Source organism: Panthera leo, chromosome A3 (assembly GCF_018350215.1).
Source record: "Panthera leo isolate Ple1 chromosome A3, P.leo_Ple1_pat1.1, whole genome shotgun sequence".
Taxonomy (NCBI): domain Eukaryota; kingdom Metazoa; phylum Chordata; class Mammalia; order Carnivora; family Felidae; genus Panthera; species Panthera leo.
The window spans coordinates 43447379-43473618 of record NC_056681.1 but is presented as its reverse complement, the minus strand read 5'-3'; the positions used below and the strand labels follow the sequence as shown (position 1 = coordinate 43473618).

General features: G+C 41.2%; 2 protein-coding genes across 4 annotated transcripts in view; both read right to left on the bottom strand.

The window, feature by feature from the left end:
- Positions 1-6007: 6007 nt before the first annotated feature.
- Positions 6008-7602, bottom strand: SMIM26 (small integral membrane protein 26). The gene is made up of 2 exons (XM_042930170.1): positions 7392-7602; positions 6008-6541 (listed from the first exon to the last, which is right to left on the bottom strand). The coding sequence occupies exons 1-2, from the start codon at positions 7507-7509 to the stop codon at positions 6375-6377; spliced, it is 285 nt and encodes a 94-aa protein (XP_042786104.1). The 5' UTR covers positions 7510-7602; the 3' UTR covers positions 6008-6374.
- A 5168-nt stretch (positions 7603-12770) lies between these two features.
- SEC23B (SEC23 homolog B, COPII coat complex component) overlaps positions 12771-26240 on the bottom strand; it is a 45012-nt gene continuing 31542 nt past the window's right edge. For all 3 annotated transcript variants that reach the window (XM_042931721.1, XM_042931719.1, XM_042931720.1), the window contains 5 exons: positions 25767-25928; positions 24339-24425; positions 21504-21659; positions 21065-21130; positions 12771-13236 (listed from right to left, as the gene is read on the bottom strand). In XM_042931721.1, the coding sequence (XP_042787655.1) occupies positions 13147-13236; positions 21065-21130; positions 21504-21659; positions 24339-24425; positions 25767-25928 (561 nt within the window). In that variant the 3' untranslated portion in view covers positions 12771-13146. The remainder of the gene's footprint in view (positions 13237-21064; positions 21131-21503; positions 21660-24338; positions 24426-25766; positions 25929-26240) is intronic.

Here is a 26240-nt window from a genome sequence, read left to right as displayed (position 1 = left end):
TTAATGTTTATTTATTTGCAAGAGAGAAGGAGACAGAATGTGAGCAGGGAAGGAGCAGAGAGGGAGACAGAGATTCCAAAGTGGGCTCCAGGCTCTGAGCTGTCAGTAGAGAGCCCAACGCAGGGTTCCAACTCATGAACGGTGAGATCATGACCTGAGCCGAAGTCACTCGACTGAACCACCCAGGTGCCCCTAGCAAGTGCTTTTAATGTGTTTAATAATCTGTGATATTGTGATTTATAATAAGAAATATATATTTGGTCTTCTTTTATTCCTGGTACAGAGCACCTAAAATCCTTGGAATTTCCTAAGTGATGACAGTGATAAATGTGTCTTTTGTTACATTAATGAGGTGATTTTTGGACTCCACCTAAAGATGAGGCCTGGTTGTCAGGAGATCCAATCATGTGATTACAGGGTTAGAACTTTTAGTCTCACCCCCAACCTCTGGGGAGGGTAAAGGGGCTGGAGATATGGTTCCATTGACAATGGCCCAGGATTTAATCAGTCATGCCTATATAATGAAGCCTCCATAAAACCCTAAAAGGATGGGGTTCGGAAAGCTTCCACATTGGTAAATGCATGGATATTGGAGAGACATGTGCTCGGAGAGAACATGGAAGCTCTGCTCCCTTTCCCCACACCTGGCCCTGTGCTTCCATCTAAAACATTAGATGGTTGGGGCGCCTGGGTGGCTCAGTCGGTTAAGCGTCCAACTTCAGCTCAGGTCAAGATCTCGCGGTCCATGAGTTCGAGCCCCGCGTCGGCTCTGGGCTGATGGCTCAGAGCCTGGAGCCTGCTTCGGATTCTGTGTCTCCCTCTCTCTCTGCCCCTCCCCGTTCATGCTCTGTCTCTCTCTGTCTCAAAAATAAACGTTAACAAAAAAATTTAAAACATTAGATGGTTGATTGGAATAAATGTACATTCCCTGAGTTACTTCCCTTCATACTAAGCCGCTCACCTAGTCAGTAAAATGTTTCCCTGAGTTTCTGTGAGCTGTTCTAGCACATTAATGGAACCCAAGGAGGGGGTCATGGGAATCTCTGATCTATATATAGCCAGTGGGTCAAAATATAGGTAACAACCTGGACTTGAGACTGGTGTCTGAAGTCCAAAGAGAGAGTTGGAAGTGTACTGCCACAGGCAGAAGCACAGGTGAGAAGGAGCTGTGCTCCACAGGCTGTGACTGGCATCTGAGGGGGAAGTGACAGTCTTGCAGGATGGAGCCCTTGATCTGTGGGATCTGATGCTCTCTCTGGGTAAATAGTGTCAGAGTGGAGTTGAACGGTAGGACCCACAGCTAGTGTCCGAGAATTGCTTTGGTGTGGGGAACCTCCCCCCTCGACACACAATTGGAATTAGTTTCCACTCAAAGATTTTTTACAGGCCCACTCAAAAGTTCCTTAATTATCTAGGGGAATGCACCTTTGTTTGACCCATCATTTACCTATGATTAAAAGGTTACACATCAACTTGTAGATTTTTGACCAATGAGGATAAAAGTGATTCCTGTCTAGGAAACAAACAAACAAAACCCCTAAATATAGGTATTTACCACCCTGTAGAATATTAACCAGAAACCTTATTCTAACATTTTTCTCCAATGCCTAAATTATCCCTGTTCCCCTATGCTCCTTGAACTAGCTTTATCATCCTACTGTTTTTTTCATTGAGTAGTTGAACAAGTCTTTGATATTTGCTCATCTGGTTTTATATTAGATTCATGTTTTTAACTTTTTGAAAAGTATATATATATATATATATATATATATATATATATATATATATATATGATTTTATTTTTAAGTAATCTCTAAGCCCAATGTAGGGCTTGAACTCACAACCCCAAAATCAAGAGTTGTGGGGTCTACTGTATAAGCCAGACAGGTGCCCCTTGAAAAGTGTATTTTGACAATCCTCAACTTTAGAATAGCCATCCTTCCGTATCTAGATGGACTTTGCATTGGTAGTGTGCGCAGGGTCCCCAGGACCACCCCCAGGTTTGGTGATTCCCTAACAGGACTCCCAGGACTCAGCAGATAGTCATACTCATGGCTATGACGACTTACAGTGAAAAGATACAAAGCAAAATCTGCAAAGGAAAAAGGCACGTGGGACAAAGTCCAGAGGGAACCAGGCCCAGGCTTCCAGACTCTTCTTCTGGTACAGTTTTCCGGTGCTGGATTCCTCTGGCATCATGTGACATTTCCAAAGTGTTTACCAGGAAGCTCGTTAGAGACTCCGTGCCCACAGTTTTGACTGGGGACTGTTGATGTAGGTACCTTCTTGTAGAGGCTGCTTTTAGGAAAACAGGCTTGAGCAATGGAATGTGGAAAGGGCCCACAGCGACCACCTGGCTGAATACAGACAGGCCCTTCAGGTGACCCACCTCAAAATATCCACAGACCCTAAATGACCAGTGGACTACTTACAAGTAGGCAGTTACCAGAAAAGAGAGAATTCCATACATCGCCGTATCTCCTCTTCTTCCCCCTTTAAAAACAGCTCTAACCCACTGTCTCGTTGCAGACAGCCTCTCCTCTGCTATCCAGCCCGCCACTCCCTGGCAGTGTATTCAGTAAACTTCTATCCCCTTTGTTCTGCCTCAGGTGAACTCTTTCACCTCGAGCATCACCGACTTCCACCTGATCGTCGTCCCACATTTGGGGGCACCCATCCGATCAAGAGACACCCCATTTAGACACCACACTTCTGTCTAGCATGCACCAAATTCCCAGATTCTCAAATGGAAAGGAAGGTATTCCGCAAAGAACCACATTGTTTGCACAGTTTAGCAACAGGGAGCCAGTTTTATCAGAGAATGGTAGAAACTCGGAGGAAATCCAAGTTCCTGGATGCCAGCCGAGGACCTACCTGGCTGGCAGGTTTCTTTAAGGATAGCCATGTAGGACTGCTCTCTCGACTCTTCTGCACAACTAGGTTACACACTTATAAAGGACACAGATGAAAGGCCTCCTCGGGGACTCCAAGGCAGATTGCCAAGTTGCCACCCCAAATCTGTTCTCCCTGTCTACCTTAGCAACAGAAGAGCAATATGCCCAGTTACACAAGTGCATCGCCAACTCCCATCAGCTCAGGGTGGCCAATGAGATGTAAGCGGAAGTTGTCAGGTGGGACTCAAGGAATGCTCAGGTAAGAGATGGCAGGCAGCTACCATGTCCCTTTGCAGCGCTCCATTCCCTCCTGTCTGGGAGTGTGGAGTCTTCAGCAGCCATCCTGTGAATGAGAGGATGGAAACCACTTTCTATGAATGGAGAATCAGAAGGACAGAAGGATCCTGGGCCCCAGATGACTCCATGAATCCCTTCTACCAGCCCTGGACAGCCTACTGCTGGAAGCTCCCATGAGAACAAACCCTTATGAATGTAAGCTGCTGTGGTCAGGCCACAGTTACTAGCAGCAAAAAGCAACCCCCACTTTCTATAAAGCCTATCTTTTAAAAAAAGAAAAGTTACTCAGTCAATACTGCCAGACCTCTGAATTTAAGGAAGCTGGTTTCCAAACCTGCGAACTTTTCTCCAACAGGCAGTTCCCAACTTCTGAACGTACATTTAAGTTGCATTTGCAACATGGATGTTTGGAATTCTTAAAACTTCTTCCCAGAGAAACATTATAAATTATATTTAGTTGTTAGATTAGTCCACAAAGGTCTATTTAGGCCACAATTTGGCTAAACTGTAGAAATCACTGTGGCTTCAGGCTGTTTGGAGCCACAATTTGTTCTGTTTTACTGGTTGGTTAGAAGTGTTGTGGGGTGCCTGGGTGGCTCAGTCTGTTAAGCGCCCGACTTCGGCTCAGGTCATGATCTCACAGTCTGAGTTCAAGCCCTGCGTCGGGCTCTGTGCTGACAGCACAGAGCCTGGAGCCTGCTTCAGATTCTGTCTCCGTCTCTCTCTGCCCCTCCCCCCACTCACACTCTGCCTCTCTCTCAAAATAAAATAAAGAAATAAAAAATGTAAAAAAGAGAAGTGTTGTGGAGGAAAAACATGATCTTAGCACAAGCAGTTGGGGTTGAAGTGTTTTAAACAAGAAGAAAATGTAAGCAGATATATCTATCTATCATCTATCTATGAAAGCTTTTAAATTTTTTGAGTAGAGCTGACACTAAAAATCTTCTCATGGGTAAACACAAATTTCCACTTTGATGAAACTAGGAGCCACATAATGGAGGGGAAGAACCAGAATCCTTGGCGCTGTTAAAGAAAAAAATATTCAATTACCCTTGTTAAAATACAGTAAGGCAGACTTTATTCAGGGCAGGGAGAGAGAGGGGGCTCAACTCTGAATACAGCATGGGCAATTGGGAATTTCCAGTCAAGGAGCAGAGTGGGAGTCAGCGGATGGGAAATTACCAGAAGGAAACATCAGCAACAAGGAGGTTCTGGTTGGTTAAGCTGACCTAACAGGATCCTTGCTGAAGACAGGCTAGGCTGCTCTGGCATCACCAGACAGATGGTGGAGGATGAGGAACCTGATAAGATATCAAGGTGATCAGGTATTAAGTGTGGAGAGTTCTAGTTAAAATGACTTAGCAGGGTTCTTGCTAGAGCAGGATTTAACAAGGAAATGCACAGAGGGGCCTTGGAGAAGTTTCAGGAGCCCAACTTAAGTTTTGTCAAGCAAAGAACCTTTGCCAAGACCTGCAAAGAGAACACTGATGAGAAGCCAGATATTTAGCCTCACAGAAACTGGAAAGATCTCAGTAACTGGGGGCAGCAGAACACTGGAGGTAGAGGTGGAGAGGGAGGGCTGAAAACAGAAGGATGCATGGGTCTGTATAAGCAGCTGGACCCCAGGTGCCCACCACCACTTCAGAGCCAGTAATATCCCTGCCCTTTATTCAGGAGAGGTGGGGTTTCTGCTTGGGGATACTCATGGTAGCAGCCAGAGGACAGAGCACTGGACTACATGGAAATATATATTCTAACCAAATACCCTAAGCCCCTCCCCCATCCAGCTCCCAGAATTCCTACAGCCAGGTGTCTACCTGCAGGTAGGAAACTAGAGGAAATTCTCTGGGGAAAATGATCTATATACAAATGCTGGCATTTTGGTACTTCCCAATAAAAGTCTGGGGCACCTGGCTGGCTCAGTTGGTTAAGCATCCAACTTCAGCTCAGGTCATGATCTTGCAGTTCCTGGATTTGGGCCCCATGTCAGGCTCTGTGCTAACAGCTCAGAGCCTGGAGCTTGCTTCAGGTTCTGTGTCTCCCTCTCTTTCTGCCCCTCCCCTGCTCACTCTGTCTCTCTCAAAAATAAACAAACATTTTAAAAAAAAAGTCTGGCTTACTGCCTGGAGTGGACATTTGTCATGGTATCTGCTTGCCCAGAATTTTTTGAACATCCTTTGCATATCTGGAGAACTTCCCCCTGTAAAAAATTTCTTTAAATGTTTATTTATTATGAGAGAGAGAGAGCAAGCAAGAGAGAGAGCGATAGCACATAAGTGGGGAAGGGGCAGAGAGACAGAGAGAGAATCCGAAGCAAGCTCTAGGCTGAGAGCTCAGGGCAGAGCCCAACGTGAGGCTCAATCTCACGACTGCAAGATCATGACCTGAGTCCATATCAAGAGTTGGATGCTTAAGTGACTGAGCCACCCAAGTGCCCTGAACTTCCTCCCTTAAAAGTCCATGAATCCCTAGTACAGAAGCCAGAAATTCACTTTCCCAGCCTCCTTTGCAGCTAGGGCCCAGGCATGTGATGCTATCAGTTAAGTATCACTGCACAAAACAGATTTATTTTTAATTTTTTCAAGTTTATTTATTCATTTATTTTGAGAGGCAGGGGAGGGGCATAGAGAGAGGGAGAGAGAATCCCAAGCAGGCTTCGCACTGTCAGCAGAGCCTGATGCGGGGAACAATCTCAAGAACCGTGAGATCATGACTTGAGCTGAAATCAAGAGTCAGATGCTTAACTGACTGAATGACCCAGGTGCCCTAAAATCTAATTTATAACACACTTACCAAGTACTCAATAGTACCCAAAGGGTTTCTATAAATCCCTAAATGTAGGTGGGGACTTGCTGAATATAACCTTAAAGGGACCCCTAAAGCCGTGTCTTCCAGCAACATGAAAGAAATACAAAGTTACATGAACTAGTTTCAGAAAACTGAGCTTATGGAAGCTCAATGTGAAATTTCACTTCAACCTTTCATTCATGTGTTGAGGGACACCTCATATATGCGAGTTTACTTTTCTTCAAGGAAATATTTATTGCATATTACTAGTGATTATATTTCACAGCAAAATTTAAATTAAATGGATACACTTTTCACAAACATAAACTGGAAATTAAGGCATCCATCAAATGTATATGCTGAACCCAGTCCCGGTTTTCAGCTTTCAGCAGTTAATCAGGATTCTGGTCCAGGGCCACCAGTCCATGATTTCCAAAAGTTGAGGATCCTGTCAGTGACTGGAACAAAATCTTCTTTATATGTGACAATTGTTTCCACGTAAAACCCTTTCGGCGGCTCGAGCATTTCATTTCTTGCGACATCCTTTTGCTCTACTTCATTGCCTTTCAAAAAAATGGAACACCTGAATGATGAACTTTTAAGACAGCAATCCGTCCTTAAAATTATTAGTCAAGCCTCAGAAATCAAATAAACTGAGGTGAGAACTACCCCCACCCCCATCAGATTTCTGACACCGTATTTCCTTTCTGTAAAAGGAAAAAATAAATATGACATGAACACGACAGACACTGCAATGTTTTCAAATGCTCAATAATGGACACTAGTATTCTCAGGCCACTGATAATCGTCATCACCAATGTAATCTTCAGCAGTTATCACCTAACAGCTTTATCCAGATATACTTAACATAGCGTAAAATTAACTCCTTTGAAATGTACCACTAAATGGCTTTCATTCACAAAAAGAAACCCCATTCCGTTTGGCAAGCCCCGCCCCCCCTTCCCTTCAGCCCAAGGCAACCAGAAAGTTTTACAGATATCTATAGATTTCCAGCATATTTCTGAAGGCTCAGGGATTTCCTTTTCCGCCCAGTAACTGGGAAGGTTTTAGTACTCGGCTGGCGGGGGTGCTGAAGTGTTTGCTCGCCAACTACAACGGGGGGGTACTAATGTAACCGAGGCATCACCTCTTTAAGTCATCGTCCAGGGTCTTTGACATTCCCTCTGAGGCCTTAAATAGATTCTTCAAATTCTAAGTGTAAAAACGGCCTCCATCAACAAGACGTAGGCAGGAGGACTTAAAAAGTAGTTCCGGGTAGATTCCATTATAACGAATGGCTCTAAGCAATCGTTCCCACTGGTTTTGCAGAATAAACCCGGTGCTTGCGGCACAGCTAAACCGCTTATATAACCCCCTGGGGACGCCTCACCGAAGGCTGCCGGAGAACCGTACCTGGTACTTTGCTCTTTTTCCGGCCTAAAAAAATCAAGGAGCCTAGCAGGGTCCAGGCGCCCAGCGCGTAGACCGCGGACATCCGCCGGTACCAGGACGTGGCCTGGTCCGGACGCATGGCGCTACTCGGGGAAGGCTTTGATCCCGGGAAGCTCGGAGCGGAGGCGGGCCTTCCAGTCGGCGCGTCACAGCCCCCGCCACCGCCTCCAATCGAGAGTCGACTCTGGGAGGCCGCTTCTCGCGTTGGCCCCGATGCATTCTGGAGCGTGTAGTCCCGAGAGTCGCGCCGGGGATTGGACTCTGAGTTGTGGGGTCTAAGCGGCTTCTGTGCTGTGCTATGCACCCACTGCCTCGCATACCACGTGATGGGGACCAAATGACAATTTCTCGGAGCAAACTTCTCGCGTGGAAAATTGTAACACCTGCGTTACGCAGGATTCAGATGGTAATTGTTTAGATTAATTTTACTCCTCCAGCTCTCAGATATGCGGGAATACCTGTCTTCCAACTCAACTCTTCTCCATTTTCCTTTCTGGAACCCAATCTGGGTGAGCCTTGGGTCCCTCCTTGTCAAAGCTAATCCCTCCACTGGGCTCTGGGTCCAATTCTTTTTTTTTTTTTTTTTTTTTTTTTTTTAAGTAGGCTCCACGCCCGACGTGGGGCTTGAAATCAGGACCTGGGTCCTATTCTCTACAGCCTTTTCAGGGTCTTTCCCATCAATTACACTACCCACATCTCAAAAACAAAACATCTTCCACTATGTCCACCTTCAACTTTTCTCTTACCCATACATTTCTTCAAAGCATAATCTACCCCCACTCCAACAGACCAAACAACTTGAGAGCAAAAGCGATGTGCTTGGCACAGAGTGGGCGTTCAGTAAATTGCCATATCCAGTAACTACTTTTCAGCCATAATCAAATTTGCCTTCTAAAGCATTTGACACCACTGACCCCACCTGCTTCTTTCACTGCTTCAAAAACATAATCTTTAGTATCTTGGTATCCTTCCAGGATCTTCTTCCACCCTTCAGAAATTGCTTTGCCATACACAAAAAATTAACTCTAAATGGACCATAGGCTTAAATGTAAAAGCTAAAACTACAAACCCAGAAGAAAAGACAGGAGAAAATTTGCCACCTTGGGATAGGTAAAGATTTTGTATAATACAGAAAACATGATCCATAAAACCAAATATTGGTAGAGGCACCTGGGTGGCTCAGTCTGTTAAGTGTGGGACTCTTGGTTTCCTGTCAGGTCACCATCTCGATTTGTGAGTTCGAGCCCGGCTCTGGGCTCTGCATTGACAGTGCAGAGCCTGCTTGGGATGCTGTCTCTCTGTCTCTCTCTGTCTCTCTCTGCCTGTCCTGCTCTCTCTCAAAAGAGGTAAATAAACTTAAAAAAAAAAACCAAAAAACTCAAATATTGGTAAATTGGATGTTTTCAAAATTAAAGCTTTTGCTTTTCAAAAGTCGCAGTTAAGAAAATGAAACAAACCACAAAATTAATTATTCAGATACCTATATTTCACCAAGGACTTGTATCCAGAATACATAAGGACAACTTACAACTCGATTACAAAAAGACAACCCTACTAAAAATCCTTACACATAAGATGTAAATTCTAGTCATTCTAATAGGTGTGTGGTGGTGTCTTGTGGTTTTAATTCGCATTTCTGTGATGAGTAATGATATCCCTGAGCGTCTTGGCCATTTGTGTATCTATTGTTAAGAGTTTGTTAAAATGTGTTGCCTTTTAGTAGGTATGTGAAGGATTTGGAGCTATCAGATCTCTTACTGGTGGGAACATAAAATGTCACAACCTCTTTGCAATACTGGCAGTTTCTTAAAAAGTTGAACATACACATACCATATGACTCAGATCTTCCATTCCTATTTATCCAAAAGAAATGAAAACATATCCACATAGACATGTACACGGATGTTCACAGAGCTTTATTCATAAGAGCCAAAACGAGGAAACAACCCAAATCGGTATCAACTAGTGAATGGCTAAATGAAATGTGGTATAGCACTCGGCAATAAAAAGGAACTACTGACACATGCAACTATGTGGTGAGTATCAAATGGGTTATGCTAAGTGAAAGAAGCTAGACACAAAACCAGACAAAATTCTAGAAGCAAACTAATCTACAGTGGGACAAAGCTGACCAGTAGTTGCCTACTAAGGAAAACTTTGGGGGTGATGGAGATGTTCCATCTGGTGGTCGAGGTTTCACGAGTGTACCCCTGTCAAAACTCATTGAACTGTATACTTTAAATGGGTGCAGTTCATTGTATGTAAGTTATACCTCAGTCAAGTTAAAAACAAAACAAAAACACTGATATTCTGTTCCAAACTCGTTTCTCTTCTCATCCTGAGCACCTTTACTCATGTTATTTGTTAACGATAGAAATCTGCTCCAAATTCTCCTGAAGGCAAATTTCTATTAATTACTTCCAACCTGCTGGACATTATTATATCTCAAAAGCTCCTTTAAATGTCCAGGACTGAATTTATCAATGCTAGGAAAGAAAGAGGAAAAGAACTCTTTCCTTCCTTTTGTGTAATTCAGAGAATGATTGACATGATCATCCAAGCCAGAAACCTGAATTCAGACTCTTGCCTAATATCCTATCTGTCATCTCTGTCTGAGCACCTGCCTCTCTGTTCAGGCCTCACCTAGATTCCAGCTTCCTCCCATCCATCCTGCCACTCTCTAGTGTTTAAAAAAAAAAAACCCCTAACTGATCCTTTCCCCTGCTTAAAATGTCAGAGGCTTTCCTTGCCTTGGAGAGGAATTTCAGAGTCCTCATTAGCCACACTAGGCTCCATGCTTCCCCACTCAGGATGGCTGCTTTCACACAATACTACCCCCCAACTCCATGTTCTCTCTGGAAACAGCCACCAGTACCCAGAGGTGGCACCTGCACGGCCACGTCTTTGATGTTGTCACCCAATGGTGCCACCTCACCTCAGCACCTGAACTCATGGTCACTGAAGAGAACACCAGAGCAAGGTGGGTCTACCACATTCTACCTTCTGTTAATTTGAAATGGAAAGGACCAGGTGGAACAGTTTCAACTTAAATCTGTATATGCAGTTTTATGTACTCTTCTATTTGATGTGTCTCAATTAAAAATTATTTCCAAAAAGTAAGAAAAATATTCTATGGAAAAGATACATAAAATAAAAGCCCTTGGCATTTATTTATTTAAAAAAAAGTTTTTTTAATGTTTATTTGAGACAGAGAGAGACAGAGCATGAACGGGGGAGGGTCAGAGAGAGAGAGGGAGACACAGCATCCGAAACAGGCTCCAGGCTCTGAGCGGTCAGCACAGAGCCCGACACGGGGCTCAAACTCACGGACCACAAGATCATGACCTGAGCCGAAGTCGGACGCTCAACCAACTGAGCCAACCAGGCGCCCCAAGCCCTTGGCATTTAAAATGTAAGTGCTAGGGAGCCTGGCTGGGTCAGCTGGAAGAGCATTCGATTCTTGATCTCGGGGTCGTGGCTTCAAGCCCCACATTGGATGTAGAGATTACTTAAATAAACTTTAAAAAATGAAATGAAATAACATGTGTTAAACAGCTTAGGATAGGAAACACTCTGAGAACACACACCAAAGGCAAAAGGTAGTAATACAAATTCGAAATATAGAGAAGAATCAATCCAGATGGTCCAACAGTCAATTAAAAGGAGTTTCCAGCTTTGCTTTTCTACATAGCACTCAGTACCTTCTAATAAGTTATATAATTTACTTCCATTTTTTTTATTATTGGTCTTCCCTAACTAGAACATAAGCTTCACAAAAGCAGAAAATTTTGTTTTATTGGCTACATTCCCAGTGCCTATAAGACACTCCATACATATCAAATACTGAACAATTATTTGTTGAATGAATGAAAAAATAGGTCCAAAGTTCTGAGAGGAAAATGATTTGGGGCCTAGAATTTTATACTCAGCAACGCTATCAAGTATGAAGACAGAATAGATTCAGTCAATTATCTCCCATGTAACTTTTTATAGAAGCCATTTAAGATAGCAAATGACTTATGGGATAAAGAGTAGAACTAATCCAGGAGTCCAGACAAAAGAAATTCCTGGATTACTATTGTCGTAGCAATTGGCCGGTGATTAAAGGGGAGATCAGTGACCTTTAAAGAACAATGGACTCCATTCAGTAGAAGAAGAGATTTGAATTTCTGAATAAATAGAAAACAAAATCTTCAATCAAAACAAAAAATTAGGAACTCTAGGGAAAATAACAATATAAGAAGTCATGATGTGAAAAGGAAGCACACCAACCCGGGGCATGCTAGAATGTGAGCACAGTAACTAATTCTGTCACTGGACATGTTTTCCTTCAAGTGGTAGAAGGACTGGGGCAGCAAACCCCTGGAGACAAATGTAATATTGCCTGACCGAACACGGACAATGTTTACATGATCACAACTGTGTAAATGATATTTATTAATTTCCAACTTTCAGAATGAACTTTCAGACAAAAGACAGAACTATGGCTATAGGTCAGAATGTAAATTTTACCAACCTTGATAGAAAAATAAAGGTGTAGCTGATCAAAACTGGATGGTCAAGAGAAAGGTCTTACTTTCCTCATTCTGGAAAATGGGAATTGAGTGACACTGGTTGGCTAAAACTGATACAGCAACAAAAGTCTTGAAGGAAAGGTTAAAGCCAGTCATCTCGGCACAGTAGGTTTAGGCTCAGGGAGTGGAGGGAACTATTATTTGTTATAAAGCTCTTTAGGATAAGTTTTGTCTCTTTTTTTAAAACCATGCATATATTACTTTGATTAAAAAGCAGTGCTAATGTTAAAGTTATTTTACTTGATGCCCAAGATAAATGGCTGTCATTTTGTTATAGCTATTTATGCCCATCAGTCACTCTTTAAAAAAATTTTTTTTAAATGTTTATTTATTTTTGAGAGAGAGAGAGAGAGGGGATGAGCAGAGGGGCAGAGAGAGGATGAGCGGGTGGGCAGAGAGAGAAAGACACAGAATCTGAAGCAGGCTCTAAGCTCTGAGCTGTCAGCACAGAGCCTGACGTGGGGCTCGAACCCACAAGCCATGACATCATGACCTGAGCCAAAGCCGGGCGCTTAACCGATTTGAGCCACCCAGGCGCGTGCCCTGCCCCACCCCTCCCCCCAGTAGCCACTCTTTAGGGCTACTTGGGCTGGGCTGTTTACATGTTAGTTAGGGATAGTGCACTCCAGACAACTCTGCCTTGACAAAGTTTCACATATTTCAAGGTTTCCTTTGATCTATTAACATTTAGACAGAAAATGTGAGGATTAAGTTCAGGAAATATCTCTTGGGGGAGTCACTTAAAACACACACATACACACAGACCTCAGGAAATCAAATTTGTATTAGCATTATTTTAGCCAGTGCTTTCTTTATCTATATTTATTTCCTTTCTGATCATTATGATTTTCATCTAAGTAAGTTGCCAAAATACAGTATCTCTGATTTTACATAAGTGTGAAGTTAGGATACAAAAAGCATATAAACATCTACAAGTACCAAAACATTTATGACCTTACAATTTCATGTTGCAAGAAAAGGGGCACAAATAAGGAATACAAATAAATTATAATCTAAAGAGTTACATACAATGCTTCCTTTGATTATTTATTAAAACTCACAAGGAAAGTGAAAGGAATGTTTTTGAGCCATAATAAGCAATTGTGAACACAATGTGACAATGTTCCGCTCACATCTCCAGCTTAACAAGCAGTGGACACAGCCAGCTTCTTCAAATGATCCATGAACACCTGCAGGCTAACATCGTCAGTTAGGATGGGTGCTCCTGTTTCCTGAAATTTAATGGTAAACATTTATTGGCAGGTATCTCAAAAGCTGGTTAGAATTCATCAATTATTAAGGACCTTTCCACCTCAGAACATTCATAGTGTTTCCCCCCTCTGCTCTGAGTAGTCCCTCTGCCTCATTAACCAGTCTTTCAACTGAAGCGTAATTTCCTCACTAAACCTTCTCTGACCCCCTGAGTTCAGGCCATCCCTGCCACTCCAGACTTTTCTAGGCATATGCCCTTCTACTTTAATCCTCTCCACAGTTCTGATGACCTGTCCAGAGTCTGGCTTCCCATCAGGCATGAGCACGCCGTGTCTCATGTTCCCCATCACGCTGACAGCACCTAGCCTGAGGCTCTTTCATGGCCTGCTTACAACAGAAGCTTGAGGAGGGTGTATTTACAAATCAGTGGATCAGTGCAACCACTGAACAACAGATGGATATCTGTATTATCCGAAACTGCTTGTGATTTATGTCATGCTTGGGGAAAAGAACTGAATAGAAACTTTGACTTCCAGTAAGATCCCAAACTTGTAAAAAATAAGTAAAAATACACATGATATACACATTTTATATTATCTACAAAGAAGCTGGAAATACTTAACTCTACACAGTGGCAATATAGGTATTAATTTTCTTTCTTAATCTTTTCTTTAACATACTCAAATTTTCCAAAATGATACTACCAGTATAATTAGGAAAATATAAGCATAATTAAAATTTTATAAGAAGATTTCTTCTGGGAAGGAGTAGATGTGCTTTTCCCTATTCCTTCCACTAAGTACAAATAAAAACCCCAGACATTTTATATAAAACAAACATAAGAAGACTCTAAAAGGTGGACAGAAGAGAGCAGACAAACCAAGGTCCCTAAGGCCGAAGGAACAACACAGTGGTGAGTTCCTTGGGTTTCCTTTTTGCCTCATATCTCAGACCTGGAGCCGAAGAGGCTGGCAAACAATCACTGCACACAGACAAGAACATCAGAAAAAGCCAACTTTCTCTAGCTAAAGGAACAGCACAGCCCAGCAAGACCAAAAAATGATAGATAATAACTGCTGCACTCTAAAGGTGACAGAAGAAACTGTGTCCCAACCCACACCAGCAACAGCTGAGTGGGCACCTTAGACTGCCACCCTCACAAGACAGCAACAAGGGACCCCCAACACCCCCACCAGGATGCTGGCAGAGAAGGCCAAGGACAACACTGGGAATTTCATCCCCAATGGCCAGGAAGACGTCTCCCTACTGCCATGGTTATCAGGAGAGGCCATTCAGGGAGCCTGCACTCCCACCCCTGCCTGGCAGTAATGAGATGTCCTCCAGGCCCCCTTCACTGGGAATCAGAGGCGGCCTAGTGGAGAGTCAGGACTTTTCATTACCACCCAGCACTAATATGGAGACTAGGTGGGGAGCTGGAATGCCTATCTCCACCTAGCAGTAACAAGGAACTGTCCCTCACCCACGTGTTAAGAGGCCAATGGAAAACCTAGTTTGCTTCAAGTGAATGAAAAACAGTCAGCAGGTATTAACACCAAGCCACCAAGCTGCCTACAGTGTTAGAATTATTTGACAAAGACTTCAAAGCAGCCATGACAGAAGTGCTTCAATGAGCAATTACGAGCACACTTGAAACAAATGAAAAAGTAGAAAGCCTCAGCAAAGAAAGTCTCAGGAAAGACGTAGACATAAATGAGAATCAAAGGAAAATTTTAGAACTGGAAAATACAGAAATAAGTTCAGTGTCTGAGCTCAATAGCAGAGAAGGAACAGAGAAAATAATCAGCAAACGAAGATAAAATAGTGGAAATAATGCAACTGAAAAGCAGACAGAAAATGGTGGGAAAAAATTGTACAGGGCCCCAGGGGTGTGTGGAACTACAAAAGACCTGACATGCATGTCACTGGAGTCCCAGAGAGAAATGAAGAAGAGGATGGGCTGAAAAATTATTCAAAGAAATAATAACTGATAACTAACCAATTTTGGCAGGACCGATAAATATACAGAACCAAGAAGCAGAGCAAAGTCTAAACAGGTTAAATCCAAAGAAATCCACACCAAGCACATGGTACTTAAACTTTTGAAAACTAGTGTTAACAAAGAAACAATCTTGAAAGCAGACAGAGAAAGATATCTTACCGATAGGGGAAAAACAATGAGAATGACAATAAATTTCTCATCAGAAACCAGAGAGACCAAGAGAAGTCACAAAATATTTTTCAGCTGCCTAAAGAAAAGGACAACCACCAAAATTCTTTATCTAGAGAAAATATCCTTCATGAATGAGGGGGAAATCAAGATTCTCAAATGAAAAAAAATTAAGAATCTATCACCATCAGACCTAAAAGAATGGCTAAAGGGGGGGTACCTGGGTGGCTCAGTCGGTTAAGTGTACGACTCTTGATTTCAGCTTGGGTCATGGTCCCAAGTTATCATGGGATCAAGCTCCCTGTTGGGCTCCAGGCGGAGTGTGGAGGCTGCTTTACAATTCTCATTCTCAAAAAAAAAAAAAAAAAAAAAAAAAAAAGAAAAAAAGAAAAATGGCTAAAGGAAGATCTCTACCTAAAATGGTAATGATAAAAGAAGGAATATGGGAGTATCAAGAAGGAATAAAGAACACAGTAAGCAAAATTATGGATAAATATAACTGGATTTGCATCTGCTCTTGAGATATATAAATTATGTTTGATGGTTGAAGAAAAACTGTAACATTGCGGCATGTAGAAAAAAATATTTAACACCATTATATTATAAATGGGGTAAAGAAATATAAATGGGAATAAGTTTCCTATACATCACTTTGGTCAAAAAGCCATCAGTAAACTGTGATAATCTATGTATGTATAATGTAATACAATGCTCTACTATCAACAACCAGGAGTGACCACTAAAAAAGGCTACACAAAAAGATACACTCAAAAACATTATAAATGAATTAAAATGGAATTCTAGGAGTGCATGGGTGGCTCAGTTGGTTAAGCACTGACTCTTGATTTCGACTCAGGTTATGATCCCAAGGTCGTGGGATCAACCCCACATTGGGCTCCGTGCTGAACATGAAGCCTGCTTAACATTCTCTTTCTGTCTCACTTTGCCCCACTCCCCTGCTAGTGTTCACTCTAAAACAAAAATTAAAAAAAAAATTAAAATGGAATTCTAAAAAATGTTCAAGTAATCCACAGGAAGGCAGGAAAAACAGAGAAATGAAAAGCAGAGAAAACAAACAGAAAACAAAAAATAAAATGACAGACTTGAGCTCTAACGTATCATTAATTACATTAAATATAAATGGTCCAAATGCACCAATTGTAAGAGTTTAAGAGTAGATTAAAAACCACGATCCAACTATGTGCTGTTTACAAGAAATTCACTTCAAATATAATAAAGAAATAGGTTGAAAGTTAAAGAATGGTAAGACATATAACAGGCAAATATCTTTTTTTAATTTTTTTAAATGTTTATTTATTTATTTTTGAGAGAAGAGAGACAGAGCATGAGCAGGGGAGAGGCAGAGGGAGAGGGAGACACAGAATCTGAAGCAGACTCCAGGCTCTGAGTTGTAAGCACAGAGCCTGACGCAGGGCTTGAACCCACGAACTGTGAGATCCTGACCTAAGTCGAAGTCAGACACTCAACGAACTGAGGCACCCAGGCGCCCCCGCAAATATTTTTTTTTTTTGCATGAAAAGTAACAGGAAAGAAAGGAAAGAAAGAACGAGCTTTATTAATGTCAGATAGACATCACTGCAAACAAAATGACCAGAGACAGAGGGAGACATTATATAATGAAATAAAGTCAACCCACCAAAACAAAGCAATCCTAAATGTCTATGCAACAAACAACAGAGCTACAAAACATGTGAATGAAAACTGACAGAACTCAAAAGAGAAACAGATAAACTCACAATTAGAGTTGGAAACTTCAACACCCTCTCTCAAAAACTGACAGAACAACTAGACAGATAATCAGCAGGGATATGTAAGAACTCAACAACATCAACTAAATGTATCTCTGGAGTCCCAGAGAGAAAGGAAGAAGAGGATGTCTAAGAGACATTTATAGTACACTCTATCCAACAACAGCAGAATACACATTCAAGTGACCATGAAATATATGCCAAGATAGACTACAGCTTGGGACATAAAACAAACTTCAGGGGCACCTGGGTGGCTCAGTCAGTTAAGCGTCCAACTCAATTTCAGCTCAAGTCATGATCTCATGATTCATGAGATCGAGCCCCAGGTTGGGCTCCATGCTGACAGTGCAGAGCATACTTGGGATTCTCTCTCCCTTTCTCTCTGCTCCTCCACTGCTTGTGCGCTCTCTCTCTCTCTCTCTCTCTCAGAATAAATAAATAACCTCAAAAAAAAAAAAAAGAATTGAAACCATACAAAGTATATACTCTAACAACAATGTAATCAAAATAAAAATCAATAACCTACAAATAATAAGATAATCTCCAAATACTTGTAAACTAAGCAACACTTTTTTTTTTAATTTAGGGTGATACTCATTTTTTTTTTAAGTTCATTTATTTTGAGAGAGAGAAAAAGCACGAGCAAGTAGGGGAGGGACACAGAGAGAGGGGGAGCAAGAATCGCAAGTAGGCTCTGCGCTGTCAGTGTGGAGCCCAACACAGGGCTTGAACTCACAAACCATGAGATCATGACCTGAGCCAAAATCAAGAGTCAGATGCTCAACCAACTGACCCACCCAGGCGCCCCAACTAAGCAACACTTCTAAATAAACTTAAAGCAAGCAGAAGAAAATAAAGATTACAACAAAAATCAATGAATTGAAACAGAAAAACAAGACATGAAAAGGAAATAAAGGTATTCAATTGGAAAGGAAGCAATAAATTGTTCTTATTTGTAGATGACATGATTATTTATGTTGAAAATCCCAACAATCTACAAAAAAATTACCAGAAGTAGTAAGTAACTCAGGAAAGTCACAGAATATAAGATAAAAATACAAAAATCAGCAGTATTTCTATATATTAGCAATGAACACTGGGACACTGAAATCAAAACTATAATACCATTCACAATCACTCAAAAAAAAAAAAGAAGTGAAAACATTCAACCTTAAAGAAAGAGTAAGAAATCAAAACAGAATGAAGAGATATACTGAATTCATGGACTGGAAAGGCTCAACATAGTAAAGATGTCAATTCTCCCCAAATTGATATAGAGAATTGATGTAATTCTTTAAAAAAAATTTTTTTTTTTGATAGAGTGTGCGAGTGGTGGAGGGGCAGAGAGAGAGGGAGACAGAGGCTCTGAAGCAGGCTCTGCACTGACAGTAGCGAGCCCAATGTGGGGCTCAAACTCACAAACCATGAGATCATGACCAGAACTAAAGTCAGACACTCAACTGACTGAGTCACCCAGGCACCCCTGGATTGATGTAATTCTTATCAAAATCCCAGCAAGAGTTTTTAAAGACATAAACAAGATTATTCTCAAATGTTTATGTAAAATCGAAGGAACCAGAATAGTTAAGACAATTTTGAAAAAGAAGTGGGAGAAACCAGTCTACCTGACTTTAAGACAACCTGTACAGTTACAGTAATCAAAACTGTTGTATTGATAGACAGATGGAAACACAGATCAACACAACAGAGAAGAAAACCCAGAAGTGGACTCATACATGACTGACTAACCTTTGACAAAGATGCAAAAGTAATTCAATGAAAGACAGCCTTTCTGACAGATGCTGCTGGAGCAATTAGACATCCGTATGCAAAAAATAAAACTAAGCCTCACATCGTATATAAAAATTAACTAAAAAAATTGGGGCACTTGGGTGGCTCAGTCGGTTAAGCGTCTGACTTTGCTCAGGTCACGATCTCACAGTCTGTGAGTTCAAGCCACGCATTGGGCTCTGTGCTGACAGCTCGGAGCCTGGAGCCTGCTTCAGATTCTGTGTCTCCCTATCTCTCTGACCCTCCCCCGTCCATGCTCTGTCTCTCTCTGTCTCAAAAATAAATACACGTTTAAAAAAAATTCTTTTTAATAAAAAAAAAAATTATTCAAATGGATCACAGACTGAAAGGTAAATGTAAAATCAGGCAAACAAACACGGGACATCTTTGGGATCTAGGGCTAGGCAAAGAGTTCTCAGACTTGGCACCAAAAACACAATCCATAAAAGGAAACATTGATAAAAGTGAACTTCCTAAAAACCACTTTTGCTCTGCAAAAGACCCTGTGAAAAGGATATAGCAACAAGTGAGAGAAAATATTTACAAACCACATATTCAACAAAAGGCTAGCACATAGAGCACATAAAGAACTTAAAACTCAACAACAAAAAAGCCAAATAATCCAATTATAAGATAGATAAAAGAAAGATTTCATTGAAGAAAATAGGTAAGTGGAAAAGTACATGAGAAGATGCTCAGCATCATTAGCCATCAAGAAAATGTAATTTATTTTATTCACTTAAATGTTTATCTGAGAGAGAAAGAGAGACAGAGGATCTGAGGTGGGCTGTGCACTAACAGTAGCCAACTAGATGTGGGGCTTGAACTCATGAACCGTGAGATCATGACCGGAGTCAAAGTCTGACACCCAACCAACTGAGCCACCCAGGCGCCCTGAGAAAATGTAATTGAAAACCACAATGTTATACCACTACACACCTATTGGAATAACTAAAATCAAAATGATGACAATACCAAATGTTGACAAGGATGCACAGAAACTGGATCACTCACACATTGCTACAGCTTCTTAGACTAACCACATGACTACCGTACAACGGAACAAATATACTCCAGGGCATTTATCTCAGAGAAAGGAAGATTTGTGTTCGTAAGAAACCCGTACGTGAATATTTACAGCAGCTTTATTCCTAACGGCCAGCAACTGTGAACCCAGATGTCCTTCAACGGGTGAATGATTAAGCAACTACAGTACATCTCTACACCAGTACATCTGGGAATACCACTTGGCAAGTAAAAAGGAACAAATTATTGACACATGCAACAACCTGGATGAATCTTTAGATAATCATGCTGAAGGGAAAAAGCCAGTCCTCAAAGGTTATGTAACATGTGATTTCACATACATAACCTTCTTGATGACAAAATCACAGAGGTGGAGAAACCAGCAGCAGTAGCCAGGTGGAGGCGAGGGAAGTGAGAGTGAATATAAAAAGCCAAATGAGAGATCTCTGTGGTGATGGAAGTGTGTATCTGGACCACATCTACGTCAGTATCCCGGCCATGATACTGCATTATGGTTGTACAAGATGTTCCCACTGCGGGACACGAGGTAAAGAGCACAGGGAATCTGTCCACATTATATCTCACAACTGCTTGTAAATTTACAATTAAATTCACAATTACCTCAAAAGAAAGTTTAACTTTAAAAAGCGTAAGAAAACAGAGTGAAAGAAAAGACTTGAGAGAGACACAAATGTTGGGAATAATTAGATAAAGAAGGAATCAGAGGCTGACAAGTGAGGAGGCAGAACCAGTGGGGAGCAGGAGTAGATGTTTTTGCCCTGCACCCTTGGGAGAGGGACGAGGGGGGAGAAGGCTGAGGGTGATGTTGTTGCGTCTATGAGGACAGCCAAATGCAGGTCATGCTACAGAGTTCTGTCCTCTGGCTGAATCTGTCATATTATGCTGTGTACTGCAGGAGATCCACACCAGTGTCCCCTCCCACCCCAGCTACGGTATTCAAAGTTTCCACCCCACCCCCACCCCCCAGCAAAATACCTGAGTGAATTCTGTCTCTAAGGCCAAAGAGATCTATTTGGTAACAAGTTTTTCAACAAGAGCCTGGCCTCCTCCCCTAGATACCTGACAATTTCTTACCTGTCCCCAAGCGTACAGGTTATTGTGTGTCTGAGATGGGTTCACTTTGGACAAAAGGAATCGGGCCTTTAAAAAAGGAAGACATTTAAAGATTACAATGGCATTAATATTAGTGTAATAGTAAAAAAAAAAAAAAAGTGTTTACAACATTTCTTTTGTTAAATTAGCATTTTTCTACTACATAGGAACCGATTTCTTTAATGTAAGCCAATGACTCCCCATTTATTAGGGTTCTTAAAACATGAGATATGTGTTTTATTTTGGCAACCCTCTACTTTTATGTTAATGTGTTTTTACCACTCATTTAAGAAGTCATATTTGAAGTTTGGCTGAATGTCAATTTATGTCACCACATAAAATATTAGTTACACCATTGGATTTATAGCCATGAAAATACATCAGGAAACCAACCATGAGAGCTGGAATTCAACTCACTCACCTGGCTGCCTCCGTGCTCCGTGTTAATGTAACGTGGCATTGGAAAGCGCGCCTGCAGAATCTCTTGAGCATCATCCAGTGGTGCCTGCAGAAGGTGCTTGAAGTTTTCATACTCAGGCATGTCCTGGTACCCAGCTTTACGCCACTGGGCTATGGTCTGCACCAAAACAAACCAACCAAAACCATCGTGGAAACACCAAAACAATAGTTTTCCTTGACACTCTTGACATTCCCACCACCACCTAGAACTTGTTTCCCGTAAGAAAGTCTTACATCAAGAATGACAAGTCGCAGAGGGGAGCTGGGTAGTGTAAGTAGGAGTAAGCAAAGAGGTGCAGACAGAACACCCCCACCTACATAGTTCTCCCAGAAATGTCACAGCCATCAGTCACACCTCTTCCTTTTCTTTCTTTTTCTTTTTAATATTTTTGAGAGAGAGAGAGAGAGAGAGAGAGAGAGAGAGAGAATATGCAAGCGAGCGAGCAGGGGTCGGACAGAGAGAGAGGGAGACAGAAGATCTGAAGTGGGCTGTGCACAGACAGCAGAGAGCCTGATGTGGGGCTCGAACTCATGAATTGTGAGATTATGACCTGAGCTGAAGTGGGACACTTAACCAACTGAGCCACCCAGGCACCTCTTACCTCCTTCCCTTCTAACTGTACATACCAACTAGCTAAAAACACCCAGGGAACCGCTGTCCCAAAGAGCCACCCTTCCTTTCCATTCCCAGTGCCATCACTCGGTTCAGCCTCTCATGTCCTTCCAGCTGGTAGGGAAAGGGATCTGTTGGCTTCCTATGTAGAATCTGTTCGCCCTTCTTGTGACTAGGGGCACACCTCTACACCCTCGTCCAGTGCTTAGTGTCACACAGACTCACCCCACCTCCCCTGGGCCCTGAGTTGGGACACTCTTGACTGGAGAGAAAAAAGCTGCAAGAATCACAGTGTAGGTGTTCATTAGGCTAGTAGAAGGCAATATACTATGGTGCGGAAGGTAAAACCTATCCCCCCACCTCAGCTAACACTGTGTCTCACCCTCTTGTATCCCCAAGAACAATGCTCTAGAAAATGCCTTGTGCACACAGGAAATCAAGAAATATTTGCTGACTGATTAATATATCTTTAAAATAATCTGAAGTGCTTTCACATGTTATTTAGGGGACATTTTAAAAAAGAAAACAGTGAGAGGGGAAATGGAGTAAGAGGACGTAACAAGTGACCAATAGGTTTTAAAAACAAAACTGTTAGTCTGATTATCAGGGAGAGGATTCTCTTTAGATGCTTCCTTCTGCAGCCTGTTCTCCCTTCTTCTCAGAGTTTCCAATAACATTTTCCAGGTCTTAATTTGTATGTATGTATGTATGTATGTATGTATGTATGTATGTATATATGTATGTATGTTATGTATGTATTTATAAAGTGCGTGTGTGAGTGAGAGTTCAAACAAGTGCAGGGGAGGGGCAGAGAAGAGAGAGAGAATCCCAAGCAGACTGCACAGTTAGCACAGAGCCCGATTCAGGGCCTGATCTCACAAACCATGAGATCATGACCTGATTCGAGATCAAGAGTCAGATGCTTAACCAACATACCCACAGGTGCCCCTTCCAGGTCTTAATTTCTGACTGACTGCTGGCATAAAGGAAATGCCCATAAGTTGGTTTGGGTCCAAGAGTTAATCAGAACACCCACAACCAGCAGACTTGGGGCTTTTGGAGAGTGAGACCTATGTCATTATCTTCGTCTTTAGAACCCATCACTTGCATGCAACAGAAGGTGCTCAATAAACATATGAATGGACAGGACAGGGGTTGTGGTCAGAAACATCTGTAAGGGGAGAGCTGAAGGCTAGAAACCTAGTCATGATTACTGCTTCTGTAGGACCAGTGGGAGCAGCAGTTGGTCACCCAATGGCCCTGGGTCTAGGACCATTACTGAAACCTAGTGTCTGTGGGCAAGCGGCCAGCAGAGTGAGCATTAATATGCTAAAAAAAGCTAAACACCATAAAAGTATGCATATTAAAATCAAGAAACTAATCATTGAAGTTACTACAGGAATTCTGAAACACAACGTATAACTGCAGGACATCTGAAATCACATCTAATGTAAAGACACTAGGAAGTCATGTCAAACACCAAAACAATTTATTGAAGGTAAAGAATGGACAGAAGGAAAAAAATATGTCAATGAACATAATGCTCAGTGAAAGGATTTTCTTCAGAGGAGCCATTCATTTTCTCAGGAAATCCCGTTGAGAAAGAAAGAGACTCCCCTGAAAGCCATCTACAGTCATCCTTGGGCTCCACAGACCCAGTGGAAGGATCAGCATGCCACTTTTTTTTTTTTTTTAAAGATTTTAAGTAATCTCCACACACAATTTGGGGCTCAAACTCGCAACCCCAAGATCAAGAGACGCATGCTCTACCCACTGAGCCTGCCAGCTGCCCCCAGTGTTATTTCATCAAAGAAAAACTTTGGTCCCAAACTTATTGTTTATTAATGACTCTAACATAACTCCGAAAGGATAGCAGTGTGAGTGAAAAGCTGACTGAGGAAAAGTAAAGTGACCTTGCCTGACAACTCAAAAAGCAGTAAGTTATAGTGATTTAAAAGGACCACCTGAGATTTACTTAGAGCAAATAAAATTAAAAATTACCAAACATACAAATACCCCTCAGGGACTTGAAGAAATATTTTATTCAATAGAATGAAAACTGCTATACTCATTATAATAAACAGTGGGTCTTTTAAGCCTGAATTATTTCAAATGTCACTGAAACCTAAATTAATAAAAAGAAAGCCAAAACAATAGTAAGGAAAGAAATTAACATCTTCTTACCTCACCAAGGTAAATGACGATTTGGAAGAAAGTATCCATCAGCAAAATTCTGTCAGCTAGAATGCTGCTGCTGTCCAAGAGTACTGGCTGAAGAAAAAGGGAGAGGGACAGCGTTGGTCTTCCCTGTTTCCACATGGCAACCACTCCAACCCCACACCTGGGGTGTCCATTTCACAGCTACAAGGCTGCTTACAAATGGCACCTGGCAGGGTGATTCTCCCCATTTTTTCTCATCTTTAAGGAAACTCCTTTCTGCTCCCTGACTCAGCAATTCGAAGTATCAATTTTGTAGAAGAAACAGGCTCCAAATAATCCCTCATCAACTGGGAAGAGAGATTAAGAACATCTTTTGCTCCAGCAACCAGAATTAATTCCAAACATTCTCAGTTTTGTGTCAGAAACACATCAGAGACATAGTCTCTCAAATCTGCTGTAGATGACTGAGAACAGTGATTGCCTATATGAAAAAAAACCAGCTTTTAATACAAGTTTTAAAAGTTTACTACAAAATACATTTTATTATGATTTCTATTTCAGGAATAAAAGTAACATACTCATTAAGGAAAATTAGAAAATTTGTACTCAAGTACAACAAGCGTTTGTAATTTATTTTCACATTATTTAATTTTCGTATGCTGAAAAATATAATTTATAAAAGTTTCTATTTTTTCACGTAACTTTTGTTTTTAAGTTTTTTTTCTTTAATGTATATCTTTTAGTAACCTCTAAACCCAATAAGAGGCTTGAACTCACGACCTCGAGATCAAGAGTCAGATGCTCTTCTGACTGAGCCAGTCTGATGCCCACCCTTTTTTAAATTATTAAATGTGATACTTGTATTTTTTTCTTGTTTTTTTTCCCCCCTTTTTACATTTTTAAATAATTTCTATGCCCAACACAGAGCTCAAATTCATGACCTTGAGATAAAGGGTCACATTTTCTACTGACTGAGCTAGCCAGGAGCCCCTTCATGTAACACTTTAATATTTTATCACATTACATAAACTTTGTAAACATTTCTTAGATTACTTATTTTCCTACTATTAAACACGTGGATTGTTTTCTAATCTATCATAACAGTTCATTTGACTATTTCTTTGAACAAAGCTTTTTCTGTATTTAGAAGGATTTCCTTCAGGCACAAGACATAGATTTACTGGGTCAAAGTATATGAACACATTGGAAAAAAAATACCTACGTATTTTTTTTAACATGTAATCCTGCCTTCCACAGATAATAGCTTTCTTTGTATGCCCTGTGACTTTTTTCTATGTGTATTTTTTAATACTCAGAAATAATGTTAAATTACTACTAAGACTCAAAGTTTTCTTTTTTTATAGCTTTGTTCTAAGAGTAAATGTGCTAGAAAAGAAACAACCCATACTAGGTGATTCCAACTCTGAGAAAAGCATTCACGTAAAACCTCACCTCTGGTGGCCCGTGGAACGAGTAGGAGTACAGAATGGGCTGGATCATGATGAGGGACTGAGTTAGGTCCTGTCGGGCAAAATGGTGTCTGTAATACGATGACTCGTCAGGACTGTTGTTAAACACTTGGAGAAATGGAGATCTTCTAAGATGGAACATGAACTGCATTTACCAAAAAAAAAAAAAAAAAAAAAAAAAAAAAGGTAAATGCATACAGCTGTAACTTTCTTAGAAACCCCAGATAGTGGACTTGCCTTTGATCTCTGAAAGAGAAGCCAGACTTTAAGACAAGGCTTCTGGGTTCATGTGAACAGAAAGTACATGGTATTACCAAGGATTGGGGGAACAGGGAAATGGGAATCTGTTTAATAAGTACAGAGTTTCAGTTTTGCAGGATAAAAAAGTTCTGGAAATCTGTTGCATAACAATGTGAATATACTTGAAACTACTGAACTACACACTTAAAAATCGTTA

Bases quoted from the DNA above. Each gene is read 5' to 3' on its own strand.
- SMIM26 (XM_042930170.1), bottom strand. From the start codon at position 7,509: ATGCGTCCGGACCAGGCCACGTCCTGGTACCGGCGGATGTCCGCGGTC. The intron at 6,542-7,391 runs GTACGGTTCTCC...TTTTTTTGAAAG, and splicing joins GAAAAAGAGCAAAGTACCAG to GCAATGAAGTAGAGCAAAAG.